The sequence below is a fragment of the Eumetopias jubatus genome, unplaced genomic scaffold, assembly GCF_037043125.1.
Source record: "Eumetopias jubatus isolate StellerSeaLion01/CBP00866 unplaced genomic scaffold, mEumJub1_p1.0 scaffold_13, whole genome shotgun sequence".
Taxonomy (NCBI): domain Eukaryota; kingdom Metazoa; phylum Chordata; class Mammalia; order Carnivora; family Otariidae; genus Eumetopias; species Eumetopias jubatus.
The window spans coordinates 100,232,536-100,249,055 of record NW_028274819.1 but is presented as its reverse complement, the minus strand read 5'-3'; the positions used below and the strand labels follow the sequence as shown (position 1 = coordinate 100,249,055).

Sequence of the window (16,520 nt, the reverse complement as noted above, 5' to 3'; positions counted from 1 at the left end):
AATAAACAAATAAAATTTTTATTAAAAAAAAAAAGAACTCTCTTCTCTGAATCACTAAAAGGGAAAAGTTTTAACATTTCCATCTTCATTGGGCTTATAAGAATAAAGTTAAAAAGGCAGAAACAGCTCATTTATATCAAAAAACAAAACAAAACAAAAAAGGTCTGATGGCAGGTAGACTTTCTAGCTTCGGACTGTGTCCCTTTAAGCAAACGACAATAGAGGCTCTCTTCCGCTTTGGGAGGAAGTTCCTCCCAAAGACTGTACGCTATCAGCCACACTCTGACTACTTTAAGTAGGAAGCTTCATTTGTAATAGTTGAAGAGCCCACTGAGGTCCTCAACAAACAGTTCTGTTTCTCTAATGCCGTATTTTCAGAAAGCAGTCATTTCCAGGAGCTGTGAGATGCTGACTGTTGAAATGCAGGAGGATCCAGGACTTTATTATAGGCTGAGCAAACAGTACAACTGATTGAATGTTTACTCAGGGCCCACTGGGTACTGGATACCGATGACACAGATGATTGCAACAGTCCCGCCTTCAGAGAAGCCACAGTCTACTGGGAAATATACACAAAAAAGTCAATGTAACACAAAGCACTTAATGCCATTACAGGGGTATGTAAGACATGCTTTGATGATAATGATGATGATGATGATAACAACAACAAGAGCCAATATTGATGAAGTACTTAGTCTACGCAGGTCCTATTCAGAGCATTTTTCCTATATTCATTCACGATCCTCACAAAAAGACTAATATTATCCACTTTTTATAGAGTGGGAAACTGAAGCACAGATTGGTTGAACACTTTTATCCCAGTTCTGCAGCCAAATGATTAACCATGCCAGACTGGCTCCTAACTCAGGGACTGAACTGCCCACCATAATGCCCCTTAATGAAGGACCAATTAATGTTGCCTGGAAGGGCAGTTCAGACCAAAGAGAGCAGAAGACAGTAGATGGCATCTGTGAGACCCACTACTGAAGGGCAACCAAGCATTCACCAGACAGACAAGCGTCTGAGGTGGAGGGTTGCTTATTTGCAGGGGGTGGGTCGGGGGACAGCACTCTAAGCAACAAGAATGAGGGAGGAGCAATACCAAGAGGGACCGAGCATCAGATTTAAGGGCAGTCAAAGAATAGTCAGAAGCATAATGTTCTCGTGGAGGACCCCTAGATTCCAGGGACAAGAGAGGAGGCCATCAAAGACTGAGGTGTTATAGGCCTTGCAGGCTTTATACTTCAGGTAAGAGGGGCTCGTCTGAGGCCTTTACTGCTGAGTGACGTGAACAGATCTGCCTTCAATAAAGATAAATCTGGATGAAAGGGGGAAGGTGGCCCAGAGGCCAGGAGACCAATTAGGAGGTTACACAATAACTCTGTCAAGAAATGATAAGGAGTAGATGAATGTGAGCAGATGCTTCTGAAGTAGAACCAACTGTACTTGGTGACTAATTGCCTGTGGAGGGTCAGGAAAAGAAGGCAGCCGGGAAAAGCTGAGGCTCCTGTTCTAAGCGGACTAGGGAAAAAGGAAGACCAAATTTTTAAGAGGAATAATAACAACACTGATAATAATAGTAGTGATGGCTCTCATATTTTTTTAGGTAAACTCTACCCTGCAACGTGAGGCTCGAACTCATGACCTGAGATCAAGAGTTGCAGGCTCTGCCAACTGAGCCAGCCAGGTGTCCCTCTAATTTCTTAAGCGGTTACGCCATATCAGCACTATGCTAAATACTTTTACAAGAACAATCTCATTCGATGTTAAGAAGGTAAGTTCTATTACCGTTGCCCTTTCACAAATGGAGAAACTGAGACTGGAAGAAAATAAGTCATTTATCTGAGGCCACAGTTACTAAACATTGAAGCCAGAGAAAGACTAAGACTCAGAGTTTAAAGCGTTTGGGGAAGTGTCCACGTGTGGGTCTCCAGCAGGCCACTGAACAGCTTTATGTGGACCTGAAGAAAGGTGGGAGCGCTGGAGGTACAGGGTTACAGGAACAACACAACTGTACCATTACTAGTATTCCCATCGCTATTATTCACGAGGCACTTGCTGTAAATGAGATGTGGTTCGAACGTTTTACATACATGGTTTCATCTAATCGACACAATCCTGAGGTGGGTGCTACTATTCTCATCCTTACAGAGAAAGAAACTGAGAGACAAAGTAAACTGTTCAGACCGCTCAAACAGAAAAGGATGGAATCTCACCCAAATGCGGGGCTTCCTGATTCAGAGGAGGGAAGAGAAGAGGAAGTGGCGTGGAAGACAGGGAGGGAAGGAGGGAGGGCCAAGGACTGAATCAGAATCCCATCCCTGACAAAGCCGGCAGAGAAATGGAGTAGCAAAGGAGTTCATGAAGGAGTAAACACGAGGGAAGAAAAAGCCAACACGAAAGGTGCTCCCGGTTTGAAAACTAAAGGAAATGTGTAAAAGAATAGGGTAGTTAGTGTCAAATGATACACAGAACTCAGATAGAACCAGAGTTTAAATTGAGTAATAAGATTAGCAACAAGGCACTGAGAACCCTTCCCAGAGCAGCTCAGTGGGCGCGCCAGGGCGGTAGGTGCGGAGGAGAAAGAGGTGACGTAGAGCTGGATGGTAAAAGAGAGGCACTGATAATAACAGTAATAATGCCTCTAATATTTCTTAAGCTATTATTAAGTACCAGCGCCATGCTAAATACTTTTACAGGAACGATCTCATTTAATGTTAAGAAAAGTAAACTCTTCTGTAGGCTTTGTGGATCACACATGGTCTCATATTTTCCTTTTTTTTTTTTAACAACGCTTTAAAAATGTAAAAAGCATGTTAGCTGGGTTATAAAAACACAGGCCACAGGATGGATGTGAGCAACCGGCGATAGTCTCCCGACCCTCTCTGAGCGTGTGGTGGAGAAGAACACAGACTCTGCAGTCAGAACGACTGCATTATTACCCAGCTCCTCACTCTCTGGGTGACCTTGGGCAAGTCACTTAACTTTTCTATGTCTCAGTTTCCTTCCCTGTAAAATGGGGATTAACACGACAGGAGCTACCTCTTCAGGTTGTCGTAAGGAGAAATAAATACAGATCAAGCACTTAGTTACTAAAGAAAAGCCTCATCAATATGGAGGAGCTGATGGAGGATGCGCAGATGGGAGCAAGCCAACAGAGAAGGAGAGATATTAAATGGAAACGGATAATTAATTTTTTTCAAGTCCCGAAGAAGAAGTGGGGAACAGGATCAGGACAGTACCGGCGAGTGCAAGAGAACGGCCTCTGTCCTACCTGCTGGTGAAAAGCAGAAACCAGTTTGGAGGGCAGCCGGCCAACTTCCATCAAAATTTCAAACGCATGGATCTTTTGATCCCCTCTCCTTCTCTAAAACTTGGCTGTGCACATATACCCGAGCCAGGATAAAGCCATGGATGCAAGGCTGTTCCCCCTACAGCGGTGCTGGTAAAAATGAAAAAATGCAATAGCTTACCAGTCCATCAGCGGGGGAAAGGTAAAATAAAATAATGCGCATCTATACCATGGGGTCTTCTATAGTCATTTAGAAGAAAGAGATAAATATGCAGACAGGGAAAGGTCTCTACCATTTAATTTCTTATTTCAACTTTTTATTTTGAGATCATTGGAGAGTCACATGCAAGTTTAAAAAGTATTACAGAGAGAGCCCATGTACCCTTTACCTAGCTCCCCGCAATGGTGACAGCTTGCAAAACTAGAGTCAATACTGGAAGTTAATTTTTAATACAAAAGCAAACTCAAACTAGTGTGCATATTACACACACTCCCTCTTGTGTATATAAGCAACCATACGCTCTGTACATTCTGTGCATGTTCAGAAGATACACACTTTGCTGGCTCGGAGCCAACACCTCTGGAAAGTGAGAACGGTAAGGGAGGGAGAGGATGAAGGACATTCACTTGATGGACATTTTCACTACTTCTTCTTAGCCACCAAGTGCAAATATGACTTCTACGAGAGAGAAGGTAAACAGGCAGAGGGATTAACTTTTGAAATAAACGCAAGCACCTATTCTTTCCATCCAGGGGGTTGAGTGTGTGGAAGCAGAAGGGACGAAAACTGAACACGCTCACGGAGGTTTCTATTTACTCAGTTAAGCGGAATGGTCGGTGGATTCATTCTGTCACAGCCCACTGGCTCCCGGGCTCTGTTCTAGGCACTGGAGGATCAAAAATTAACCACACAGGTGCAGTCTCTGAACTCCAGGAACTGAGAGCCTACCAAGAAAGGTGGACATTAACCAAAATTACACAATCATAATTAGCATTATACTACAGCACAGCAGTCTAGAACACGGGCTCCAAGGCCTGACCGCTGCATGCAGATCCCAGCTTTGCTGCCAACTGGTTATGTGACTTGGGACAAGTGACTTAACACTCGGCACTTCAGTTTCCTCGTCCTTAAAATGGGGACAATTATAGGTCCTATTTATTTCCCCATCTATCCAACCCAGAGGGTTGCTGTGAAGACTTTTTTTAAAAAGGCCATATTTAGAACAGTGCCCAGCACACAATAAACATCATATGTTTGCTATTATTGTTTCAGATATATAATATAATTATTTCAGAGGGAGTCTAATTTGTCTTCAGGCAAATGGAAGGTCAGGAAAAGCTCCTTTGAGCAAGTGACATACAAATTAAGTTCCAAAGATGAATATGAATTCAAAAGCGAAAGAGTAAAACTGTCTGGCAGAGGGCAGGATGGACACAAAGACCCTATGCTAAGAATGAGTGTGGCATGTTAAGAATCTGACAAAAGGCCAATGAAGCTGGGGCTCAGAGAGGAGAGAGAGGAGACTGGACAACTAGAAAGGGCATGTGAAACTTAGGAATTTTATCTTTATCTGAGTAACAGAAGGTATGATACAAGAAATAACAGATTTCTGGGTTTTACTTTCTTTTTTTTTTTTAAAGATTTAATTTACTTCTTTGACAGAGAGAGACACAGCGAGAGAGGGAACACAAGCAGGGGGAGTGGGAGAGGGAGAAACAGGCTTCCCATGGAGCAGGGAGCCCAATGAGGGGCTCGATCCCAGGACCCTGGGATCATGACCTGAGCTGAAGGCAGACGCTTAACAACTGAGCCACCCAGGCGCCCCATGGGTTTTTCTTTTTTTTTTTTTTTAAGATTTTATTTGTTTATTTGACAGAGAGAGACACAGCAAGAGAGGGAACACAAGCAGGGGGAGTGGGAGAGGGAGAAGCAGGCTTCCCGCCGAGCAGGGAGCCCGATGCGGGGCTCGATCCCAGGACCCTGGGATCGTGACCTGAGCCGAAGGCAGATGCTTAATGACTGAGCCACCCACGCACCCCATAGATTTTCTTTTTTTTTTAGGGTCACTTTACTGGACTATGGGGTCTTCTGTGATAGAGGGAGGTGAGCGTGAGCTCACCAAAAATGAGTAAAGATTTGGAAAGAACAGTCATTCTGGTGAAGGAGAAATGAAGCCAGCTACAGGCAAGTAAAGAGGGCTACTAACAAGAATAAGAAGCACAGATGTGGGCAGAACTCACGTGCTGGCAACTGAACAAATAAACACGATTCCATCATTTCTTCAGGCCCTAAATCGGGAACACAGAAAATGGGCAGTATTGTTAATCCACAGCTGGAGATGGGTCTCGCGTGGGGGACAGAGGAACAAAGGTGCAGGAGAACTGAGGATACATATGACTCATTGAAAGTGACCAACTATGTCCACGTGGACGAAAGTGATGCCAGGAAGAATGTCATACATTTGGAGACAAGCAAGATTTCAGGGGCTGGAGGCCTCCGTGAAATCGGAGAGTAAGTTCAGCAAATGGCAGAACTAAAAAGACAGGAAATTGTGTTCAGAGAGCAAATTTCCAAATTTATGATTTCAGAGGTGGCAGTCTGACCAGCCCCAGGAATAGATTGCTACAGACAAGTGGAGAGACAGACAGCTGAAGTAAAGATCAAGCCAGAATGAGATTAGGATGTTGGACAAGCAACTGACGTAAACATTAAAAAGACAAGAGATCAGGGAAGGAGTAAGAGTAAACTATTTATAAGGACCAGGAATTAACTTTTCAGTTACATTCTTAAATACAGCACCATAAGGAATGTGTTGTTAAGTATCCAGAATAAGAGAGGCATGCCTTGCTAATAACAAAGCTTCCTCTATTTATTTAGCCCAATAATTTTCAAAGATTCCCTGAATACCATTCCTGAAAAAAAGCTCTCAGAAAGACAAAAAAAGGAAACTTTCTTAACTTGATGATTATCTGTCACAATTCGAGGGCAATTCGAGGGCATCACCATAACGGTAAAAACTAAAGACATAGACAAGCCAAAACCTGGGAGAAAATCTTTGCAAAACATATATCTGATAAAAAAAAAAAAAAACCCACACATATATCTGATTTAAGGACAGGTATCCAGAATATTCTAAGAACTCTTAAAACGCAACACTAAAAAAACAACCGACCACCACAGAAAACAATTAAAAAATGGGCGAAAGCTCTAAACTTCACCAAAGAAGATATGGTGAAGTTTTTCCCTTTGCCCACATGCAACTAAGCATGTGAAAAGATGCTCAACATCCTATGTTACTGTGGAATTGCAAATTAAAACCACAAGGAGATACGGCTACACCCCTATTAGAATGGCAAAAATCCAAAGCCCCAACAACACCAAATGCTAGTAAGGCCGTGGAGCAACAGGAACTCTCATTCACTGCTGGTGAGAATGCAAAACCAAGCAGCCACTTTGGAAGACAGTCTGGTGGTTTCTTACAAAACTAAACATACTCTTACCATATGATCCAACAATCACGCCCCTTTGTATTTACCCAAAGAGTTGAAACCCGCATGTGGATTTTACAGCGGCTTCATTCATAACTGCCAAAATGTGGAAGCAATCCAGATGTTCTTCAGTAGGTAAGTGGATAAACTGGGGTACATCCAGACAATAGAATACTATCCAGTGATAAAAAGAACGGAGCTATCAAGCCACAAAGAGACGGGAAGGAAGTTTAAATGCACATTGCTAAGTGAAAGTAGCCAATCTGAAGAGGCTACCTAATGTACCATTCCAACTATATCACATTCTGGAAAAGGAAAAATTATGGAGGCGGCAAAAAGACAAGTGGGGGGGGGAGGAGATGACTAGGGGGAGCGTGGGAAATGCTTAAGGCAGTGAAACTATTCTGTGTGATACTATAATGGTAGATACATGACATCATGCATTTGCCCAAACCCACAGAACTATACAAAATAAATGTGGACCCAAATGTAAACTACAGACTTTAATTAATAATAACATATCAATATCGGCTCATCAACTGTAACAAATGTACCCCACTAACACAAAATGTTAGTATTAGGGGGAACGGGGGGGAGGGAGGGAGGTAAGGGGGTATCAGGAATTCTCTGTACTTTCTGCTCAATTTCTATAAATCTGCTCAAAAAATAAAGTCTATTAATTTAAAACAAAAACTAGAGGTATTACTATTTGAGTCACACAAGAGAAAATAATGTCCGATATTGGTGAGGAAATCTATTCAAGAGATTTAGGGTGCCAACTCTGCCTGAGCTGGGTCCGGCTCTTCTACCTACTGGTAATGTCTTATGACTTGTGATCAAGTCATAAACTTCTCCAAATCTCAGTTTCTCTACTGGTAAACTAGGAGATCATCATCACCATGGAGTTAAGATTAACTGAGTTCATACACATAAAGCACTAAGGATAGTGACTGGAATTAAGTGTTTAACAAATATTAGCCCCCCGTTACGCAAAGGTCTATAAACCTATAAATCAACATCACATGGGGTCTTGTCAGAAATGCAGACTCTCAGGCCTACCCGAGACCTACTGAGTCTGCATTTTTCTTGACATGCCATCTTTTGTTTTTAAGTTTTATTTAAATTTCAGTTAGTTAACATACAGTGTAATATTAGTTTCAGGTGTACAATACAGTGATCCGACAATTACATACAAGACCCAGCGCTCATCACAAGTGCACTCCTTAATGCCCTTCACTTACTTCACCCATCCCCCCCAACCAGCACTTTGTTCTCTATAGTTGAGTCTTTCTTAATTTCCTTCTCTCTTTTTTCCCTTTGCCCACTTGTTTTGTTTATTAAATTCCACATGAGTGAAACCGTATGGTTTGTCTTTCTCTGCCTTATTTCACTTAGCCTTATGCCCTCTAGCTCCATCTATGTCATTGCAAATGGCAAGATTTCATTCTTTTTTATGGCTGAGTAATATTCCAGTGTGTGTGTGTGTGTGTGTGTGTGTGAAAATATATATATATATATATATATATACACACATACATACATACACACCACATCTTCTTTATCCATTCATCAGTCAATGGACACTTGGGCTGTTTCCATAATTTGGCTATTGTAGATAATGCTGCAGTAAACATCGGGGTGCATGTATCCCTTTGAATTAGTATTCCTTATTCTTTGGGTAAACATCTAGTAGCACACTTGCTTGAATCTGCATTTTAATAAGATCCCTCAGGTAATTTCTGCACACATAAAGTTGAGAAGCACTATATTAGATGGTATTATTATCACCATAACTATTCTTCAACATTGTCACTAAAAAAGGAGCATAAGCATTGGGAGAGTCCAAATTATTATTTGCTCATGATTATGATTAGTCTACTTTAAAAAGAGAGGGAGAATCAACTGTAGTAGTTAAGGAAATTTCAAAATATTCTCTAAAGTGACTGTAATTAAAACACGTAGTACAGGTACACAGATAAGCACCCTCTGTCAAAAGTATATGTGAAGGGGCACCTGGCTGGCTCAGCAGGTAGAGCATGCTACTCTTGATCTTGGGGTTGTAAGTTCAAGCCCTACAGCAGGTGCAGAGATTACTTAAAAATAAAATCTTTTTAAATAAATAAGTTTCTATGTTAATAAGACCATTTCAAATAAGTACGTAAGTGATAAACTAATTAGGACAACTGGCTACCAAAATTTTTTTTTAAATCCAGATCCTTATCTCACATTATACTGAAAATACTTTCCAAATGGATTTAAAACCTAAATATTAAAAATAAATTTACAAAGCACTAGAAGAAAACTTAGAGAATTTTTATTGTTCAGGTGGGTACCTGCACTCCTGAGAACACCATAAAACCCAGAAGTCCCAGCAGAACAATAGAGGATGAGCATGGCCCCTGCAGAAGGATGACACACAAATTTGTGAAATGTTCCATATTTTTTATAGACATGTAAAAAAAAATAAGTAAAATAAAACCTTTTAAATAACGAAAGACATACCACAAAAGTTAAAAGTTAAGACAAATTATATGAGAGAAAATACTTACACCATACATAATGAAGCGTTAATAACCACATAGGACTTTTTATTTTTTTCTCTTTAAATTTTTTATTGTTATGTTAATCACCTCATAGGACTTTTTAAAGTCCTACACATGATTAAGAAAAACGAGCAGTAACGTTTCAAAAAACTAACCGAAAAATGGGGGGTGGGGGAAATTAAAGTAGATTTTATATATGTAAAGAGACTGAATTATAAAAGCTGCAATAGCACAAAATAAAATAAACCCCCCAAATCCACCTACAAATATTTGCATGTGCACTGAAAAAGATATGGAAGAACATATACCAAACTGTTAACAGTTATTTCTAGAGAGTAAAATCGGGAGTGGAGCAAGCACTTTTTCCTTCATAAATTTCTATACACTGAACTCTTTACAATGAACATGCTCTTTTTTTTAACTTACCTCTGTTCAATTATAAAAGAAAAAAGTACTGAGTGATAGTTTTAACTTTAAAGGTGAACATTTTCACAAGCTTCCTGGTTTTCTCAACAAGCACTTAACCCCAAAAGCTTATAACATGTGGAAAATATATTTTTGTTATCAAAATTTTCCTAAGAATCCTTTAAGTAAAAATATGCCAACTTCTCCTCCCCAAAGGGACCACAATGTTCAATTTCTAGTGGCCCTCTGTTCAAAGCTAGTTCCAACCTATTTTCCAAAAGCAGTGTCTAAACCAGACAAGAAATTTAGCAACGTAACACAGAATATCGAAATGGAAACCACATGTCCAAAATATGCCTAATAGTAACAGACAGCAACTGTGGAAGAGTAACTGCAAGTAACTCCATAGTCACTTCAGTTTCAATTCTGAATCATTTTTCAGTCACTAAACTGGAAAAAAAATTTTTTTCAGCCATTTGTCATCTCTGACTAAACACAGGCTTCAGCCCCCAAATTACTAAGTGTAGAGAAGTACATGCCCTCAAGAAGACTGCCAATGGAAGGGTTTTTCCAGAAAAAGTGGTTCACATACACGGCAGGAAAATCTTGTACTACAGGGAACTCGGTTACCACCTGAATTCCCTCAACTAATTTGGAAACTACTGGAAGTAAATGACTAAGAAGTAAAACATATGAGGAAAGATGAAAAAAATATTCCTACATATCGAAAGCCACATAAAGTGGTTCAAGTTGCTTTTTAGTTGCCTTTTGCTGAAGTTAGAATATTAAATTCTTCTGCTCTGTGTGAATCAGAAATTAGCTTCACTGGTTTCTTACAACACACACAATTTTCAGCTGCTATAATGAATTACATGACTACTTAAAGGTTTTTTTTTTACTACTTAAACTTAACAAAATGTACTACAGGTACATCTGCCCAATACTAACTATTCTTCATGTCATTAGACCTGAATTGATTAAAGTGATAAAAACTGCCAGTTCTTGGAACTAAACACCCTCCCCTTTCCCTAAAACTGTCACTCAAACACAATGAATCTAAAAATCAGTAGCCACGTCTCAGAAGATATGAACATAACTACAATGAAGCCATAAATTAGTGAGGTTGGCATTCTCCCCACAAAGGAAAGAAGAGATTCACTACCTTTCACCATATATGTAACAGGCAGAGTCTCTTGGTTTCTAGAGCATCCACTAAGCAGGGCAACATCTTCTGCTCAATGTAAATTCAGCTACCCGGATATTTGCAACCAAAACAAACTGCAGGATCTAGTTTCTTTTTTTTCAAAAGGTAAACAATCCCTCTGGCCAAATTTTTTGATTTGCCAAAAAAAGATGTGAGTGAAAAAGAAATGATCAGGAGGACAGCATACCCAGGTTTTAAATTCTTAGTTAAGGCTCTTAAGATTCCTTGTCTTTTAAGAGAGAGAGACAGACCTTGTCAGTAGGGTTAGAAATTGCACACTCTGTGTCTTGTATTCAGCCAAAAAAAACCTCTTCAGGTACACTGATAATTTTATCACATGCCAGTAAGCATGGTATCAAGAAGGTCTAGGAAAAGTGTGCAATAAGAGTGCAGCATTGAGAATTCATAGAGAGACTGGTCAAGAGAAAGCAGGTTCAAAACTAAGGCCAAAGTCCTTCAGTATGTGTAATACTGAAATCACCTCTGTGCTGAGACTCAAGCTTCCTCTCAAGTATAATCTGTCAGTAACTACCAAGAAATTTTTTTAAACAACTGAGAGTGCTTGTTTTATCTAATTTATAACATACTTCATTATCATCTGAGACACCAAAGATTATACAACCTTATGCCTTTGTCATTATCTCTTAAAGTATTTGAAATGGAAACAGGATACTATTTACTGCTTCCAATCTTAACTCCTTTTTCTTCATTCTTGGAGATTACTGGCTCTCAAAACTGGATAATAAAGGCTGGTTCACCACTCCTCCATTAAAAATAAAATAAAAAGATTTTATTTTTAAGTAATCTCTGCACCTGCTGTAGGGCTTGAACTTACAACCCCAAGATCAAGAGTTGCATGCTCTACCTGCTGAGCCAGCCAGGTGCCCCTTCACATATACTTTTGACAGAGGGTGCTTATCTGTGTACCTGTACTACGTGTTTTAATTACAGTCACTTTAGAGAATAAATGCTACAAGGCATTTTACCCTCAGTAGTAGGTTAGGATTTAACAAGAGCTTACATTTCTTTTCTAGTGACAAGCAGTACCACCACAAATTAGGATTAACAATATGACTGAGCATGTTCTCTTAATGAACTTTATACTTTATGATTAATAGCTACTACACAGATCTTGATTTGTGGATTCTTATACCTACAACAGACCCTTTAGAAAAAGCACCTTAAAATAGAACTTATGTTCTTTCACAGAAAAGGATGGGTAATCAGTAATTAAACAGCTTACAAATTGAGTTCTCTGGAAACACTCAAAATATTATTAAGTAACATACCTGTGGGGCACGTGGGTGGCTCAGTCAGTTAAGCGTCTGCCTTCAGCTCAGGTCACGGTCCCAGGGTTCTGGGATCAAGCCCCGCATCAGGCTCCCTGCTGGGCAGGAAACCTGCTTCTCCCTCTCCCACTCCCCCTGCTTGTGTTCCCTCTCTTGCTGTCTCTCTCTGTCAAATAAATAAATAAAATCTTTAAAAAAAAAAAAGTAATATATCTGCACTGCATTTGACTTCTAATTGCTAGAAAACTTGTGCTTGAGAAAATTCAGGAATCGATCCCATAGAAAATAATTTGTCTCTAGTGATCTTACCCAACATAAAAATGAAATATGGTTTGACTTCCTGCCTTGGTCTGATAAATTCCAAACGAATTTATTACTTTAAAAAATGAAAAGACAGGATGAAGACTCAATGCCAAAAGCACAATTCGTAAAAGAGCAAATGGATAAACTGGAATTCAAAATAAAAATTCTTGCTCTTAAAAGACACTGTCGAGATGAATGGATAAAGAAGATGTGGTATATATACACAATGGAATATTATGCAGCCATCAAAAGGAATGAGATCTTGCCATTTGCAACAACGTGGATGGAACTGGAGGGTGTTATGCTGAGTGAAATAAGTCAATCAGAGAAAGACATGTATCATATGACCTCACTTATATGAGGAATTCTTAATCTCAGGAAACACACTGAGGGTTGCTGGAGTGGTGGGGGGATGGGGGGGATGGGGTGGCTGGGTGGTAGACATTGGGGAGGGTATGTGCTATGGTGAGCACTGTGAATTGTGCAAGACTGTTGAATCACAGATCTGTACCTCTGAAACAAATAATGCAACATATGTTCAGAAAAAAGAAAAAGAAGAAGATAGCAGGAAGGGAAGAATGAAGGGGAGTAAGTCGGAGGGGGAGACGAACCATGAGAGACGATGGACTCTGAAAAACAAACTGAGGGTTCTAGCGGGGAGGCGGGTGGGGGGATGGGTTAGCCTGGTGATGGGTATTGAAGAGGGCACATTCTGCGTGGAGCACTGGGTGTTATGCACAAACAATGAATCATGGAACACTACATCAAAAACTAATGATGTAATGTATGGTGATTAACGTAACAATAAAAAAATTTTTAGAAAAAGACACTGTCGAGGGGATGAAAAGATAAGCTGCAGAATGGAAGAAAATCTTTGCAAAGCATTTATCTGATAAATGACTTGTGTCCAGAATATACAAAGAATTCTCAAAACTCAACATTAAAAAAATAAACCACCCAATTTTTAAAAACGGGCAAAAGTTTTGAACAAGTACTTCACCAAAGATACACAGCTGGCAAGTCAGTCCATGAGAAGATGTCAATATCATTAGTCATTAAAAAAATGTAAATTTAAAGCACAAGATAGCATATACAACTATCAGAATGGCAAAAATTTTCTCATCCTAGCATTGGTGAGGATATGGAGCAACTAGAACCCTCATACACTGCAAGACAGAATGTAAATTTATACAGCCACTTTGGAAGACAATTTGGCAGTTTCTTAAAAAGCTAAACACACACCTACCAGCCATATGACCCAGTCCTCCCACTCCAAGGTGTTTACCCAAGAGAAATGAAAACATAAGTCTACCCAAAGTTCCACATCAAGTCCCTAGTAGCTTTATTCACAATAGCCAAAAACTAGAAACAATTCACATGTTCATCAACAGAAAAATGGATAAACAAATCCTGTTATAGCCATATAATGAAACATTACTCAGATTCACCCCTCAGCAATAAAAAGTAACAAACTACTGATACAGACAACAACAGTGAATGAATCTTTTTTTTTAAGATTTTATTTATTTGAGAAAGAGAGAAAGCACATGCATGAGCAAAGGGAGGGGCAGAGAGAAAGGGAGAAGCCGACTCCTGCTGAGGACACGGGGATCCTGACCTGAGCTTAACTGAATGAGCCACCCAGGCGCTCCAACAGTGAACAGATACTGAAACCTCCTGGTTCAGGTCATTTACGTGAAATTCCAGAATAGGCAAAGATAACCCACAGTGACAGCAAATTAGGGGTTTTCTGGGGCTGAAGGCGGGAGTGGGAATGAATGCAAAGGGCACTAAAGGAACTTTTGGGGATAATAGCAAAGTTCTACATATTGATAGTGTGGTCATTACATGACTGTATATATTTGTCAAAATGCAAACTGTATACTTAAGATGGTTCAATTTTATTGAATGCAAATTATGTCTTAAGTTGATTAAAATGTTATTTTGCGGGGGAAATCTATAACATTATAGTGTTTCTTAAGATGTTTATAGTACCTTCCACTAGATTACTTTCAAATCTTTGACACTCTTACAAAGAAGCTCAGAAAAGGCTGGGATTATTATCCCATTTTATAAACTGCAGGGGCGGAAGGGAAGCAGGATACATAGCGGTAGCAATCAGAAGCACGAGTCCGGGGCACAACATTACAGTGGGCAGATTTATCAATGGCAATCAAACTACCACCCAACAAACTGGCACGAGAGGGGAAAAAAAGTGCTGGGTTTTGAAATGCTTGGGAAAAACTGGCTAGAACCACAAAAAAAATACAGAACAAATATATATATATATATATATATATATATTCCCAGGAAAAAGGTAGGTAAGAAAAGGCAATAAATGCCTAGGGTCAACATTACCTATATGTACCACACATCTCAAAAAAGAAAACCAGTCATGTGGAAAACCATTACTTTTAAATAAGTAAAGTGTGTAGAAGGAGCTCAGAACCCAATATATCAGATCTGAACCCAGATCTGCCAATGACTCACATTTTATTAAGGTCACTAACTCTGAGTACCTCGGTGTCCTTCCTTTTTTTTTTTTAAGATTTTATTTATTTATTTGACAGAGAGAGAGAGCACAAGCAGGGGGAGCAGCAGAGGGAGAGGGAGAAGCAGACTCCCCTGCTGAGCAGGGATCCCGATGTGGGACTGAATCCCAGGACCCTGGGATCATGACCTGAGCCGAAGGCAGATGCCTAACTGACTAAACCACCCAGGCACCTCCCTCCCTTTTTTTAAATAGAAATATTAATTCTGGTCCCTGAATAGTCCTTTGGGGCACTACAGAAATAAAAATTTATGTGAAAAAGAATTTTAAAATTATACAGTCAAGTTATATTCTCTGTGCAAAAGCATGCAACTAATAATATACTATATTATCATCAAATCAAATTAATAATTAGGTACCTTAAGAGTCAAAAATGGCTCCCTATAGCCTATAAGATCAAGTCCAAATGCCTCAGCTAAAAAATCATGTCTTTTATAAACCCAGCCCATCCAATTTATCTAAAATATACCAATCTAGGGGCGCCTGGCTGGCTCAGTCTGCAGAGCATGCAACTCTTGATCTTGGGGTTATGAGTTTGAGCCCCACAGTGAGTGTAGAGACTACTTAAAAATAAAATCTTTAGGGACGCCTGGGTGGCTCAGTCGGTTAAGAGTCTGCCTTCGGCTCAGGTCATGATCCCGGGGTCCTGAGATCAAGTCCTACATCAGGCTCCCTGCTCAGCGGAGAGCCTGATTCTTCCTCTGTCTGCCACTCCCCCTGCTTGTGCTCTCTCTCACTCTCGTGCACGCGCTCTTTCCCTCTCTCTCTTTGACAAATAAAATATTTTTTAAAAAATAAAAAATAAAATTAAATCTTTAAAATGATGATGATGATGATGATGATGATGATGATGATGATGATCATAAAATAAGGGGTTCCTGGCTGGCTCAGTCGAAAGAGCATGCTACTCTTAATCTCGGGGTCATGAGTTCAAACTCCACATCAGGAGTGGAGATTACTTAAATATTTTTAAAACAATTAATAAAATAAAATAAAATATATCAATCCAAATTCATCCACTCTCCCTCAAACATAATATCTTCCTTCCTTGGACATGCTTACCCCATACTACTATCAGCAATCCAACTCCTATATTTTGTTTAAAGGTGATCCCAGAGTCCACTGGCCTAATAAAAATTTTGCTTATCCTTAAAAAATACAAACAAAAAAAAACCCTGCTTATCCTTAATCCAGTGTTCTTTCGGTGCTTAATCAGCACTATAAAATATGGCATTTAATTTTATGCCGTATTTTCCTATTCTCTAATTATATTTTGCTTTTTAAACCTTATTATCTTCACCTACATAAAATGACACATCTTACAGACAGAATGCCTTCTGCTGTAACTTACCACACTGTAGCTCTCTCAGTGAGGCTGCATTACAGACAGATACTTGAAGGGACAGAAAGCTGCACTGCATCCCATCCGGGCAACATCGGCAGC

The 16,520-nt window shown here is 39.7% G+C and overlaps 1 protein-coding gene and 1 pseudogene across 8 annotated transcripts in view; one reads left to right on the top strand and one right to left on the bottom strand.

Annotated features, from left to right (window-relative positions):
• The window catches only part of SIK3 (SIK family kinase 3), a 237,264-nt gene that overhangs the window by 195,431 nt on the left and 25,313 nt on the right, over positions 1-16,520 (bottom strand). For 5 of the 8 annotated variants that reach the window (XM_028105779.2, XM_088017803.1, XM_088017802.1 and 2 more), the window contains exon 2: positions 9,115-9,180. The exons of the other annotated variants lie outside the window; for them this stretch is intronic. In XM_028105779.2, coding sequence (XP_027961580.2) covers positions 9,115-9,180 — 66 coding nt within the window. The remainder of the gene's footprint in view (positions 1-9,114; positions 9,181-16,520) is intronic. 8 annotated transcript variants of the gene reach the window in all.
• LOC114211464 (U6 spliceosomal RNA) lies at positions 9,155-9,225 on the top strand (annotated as a pseudogene).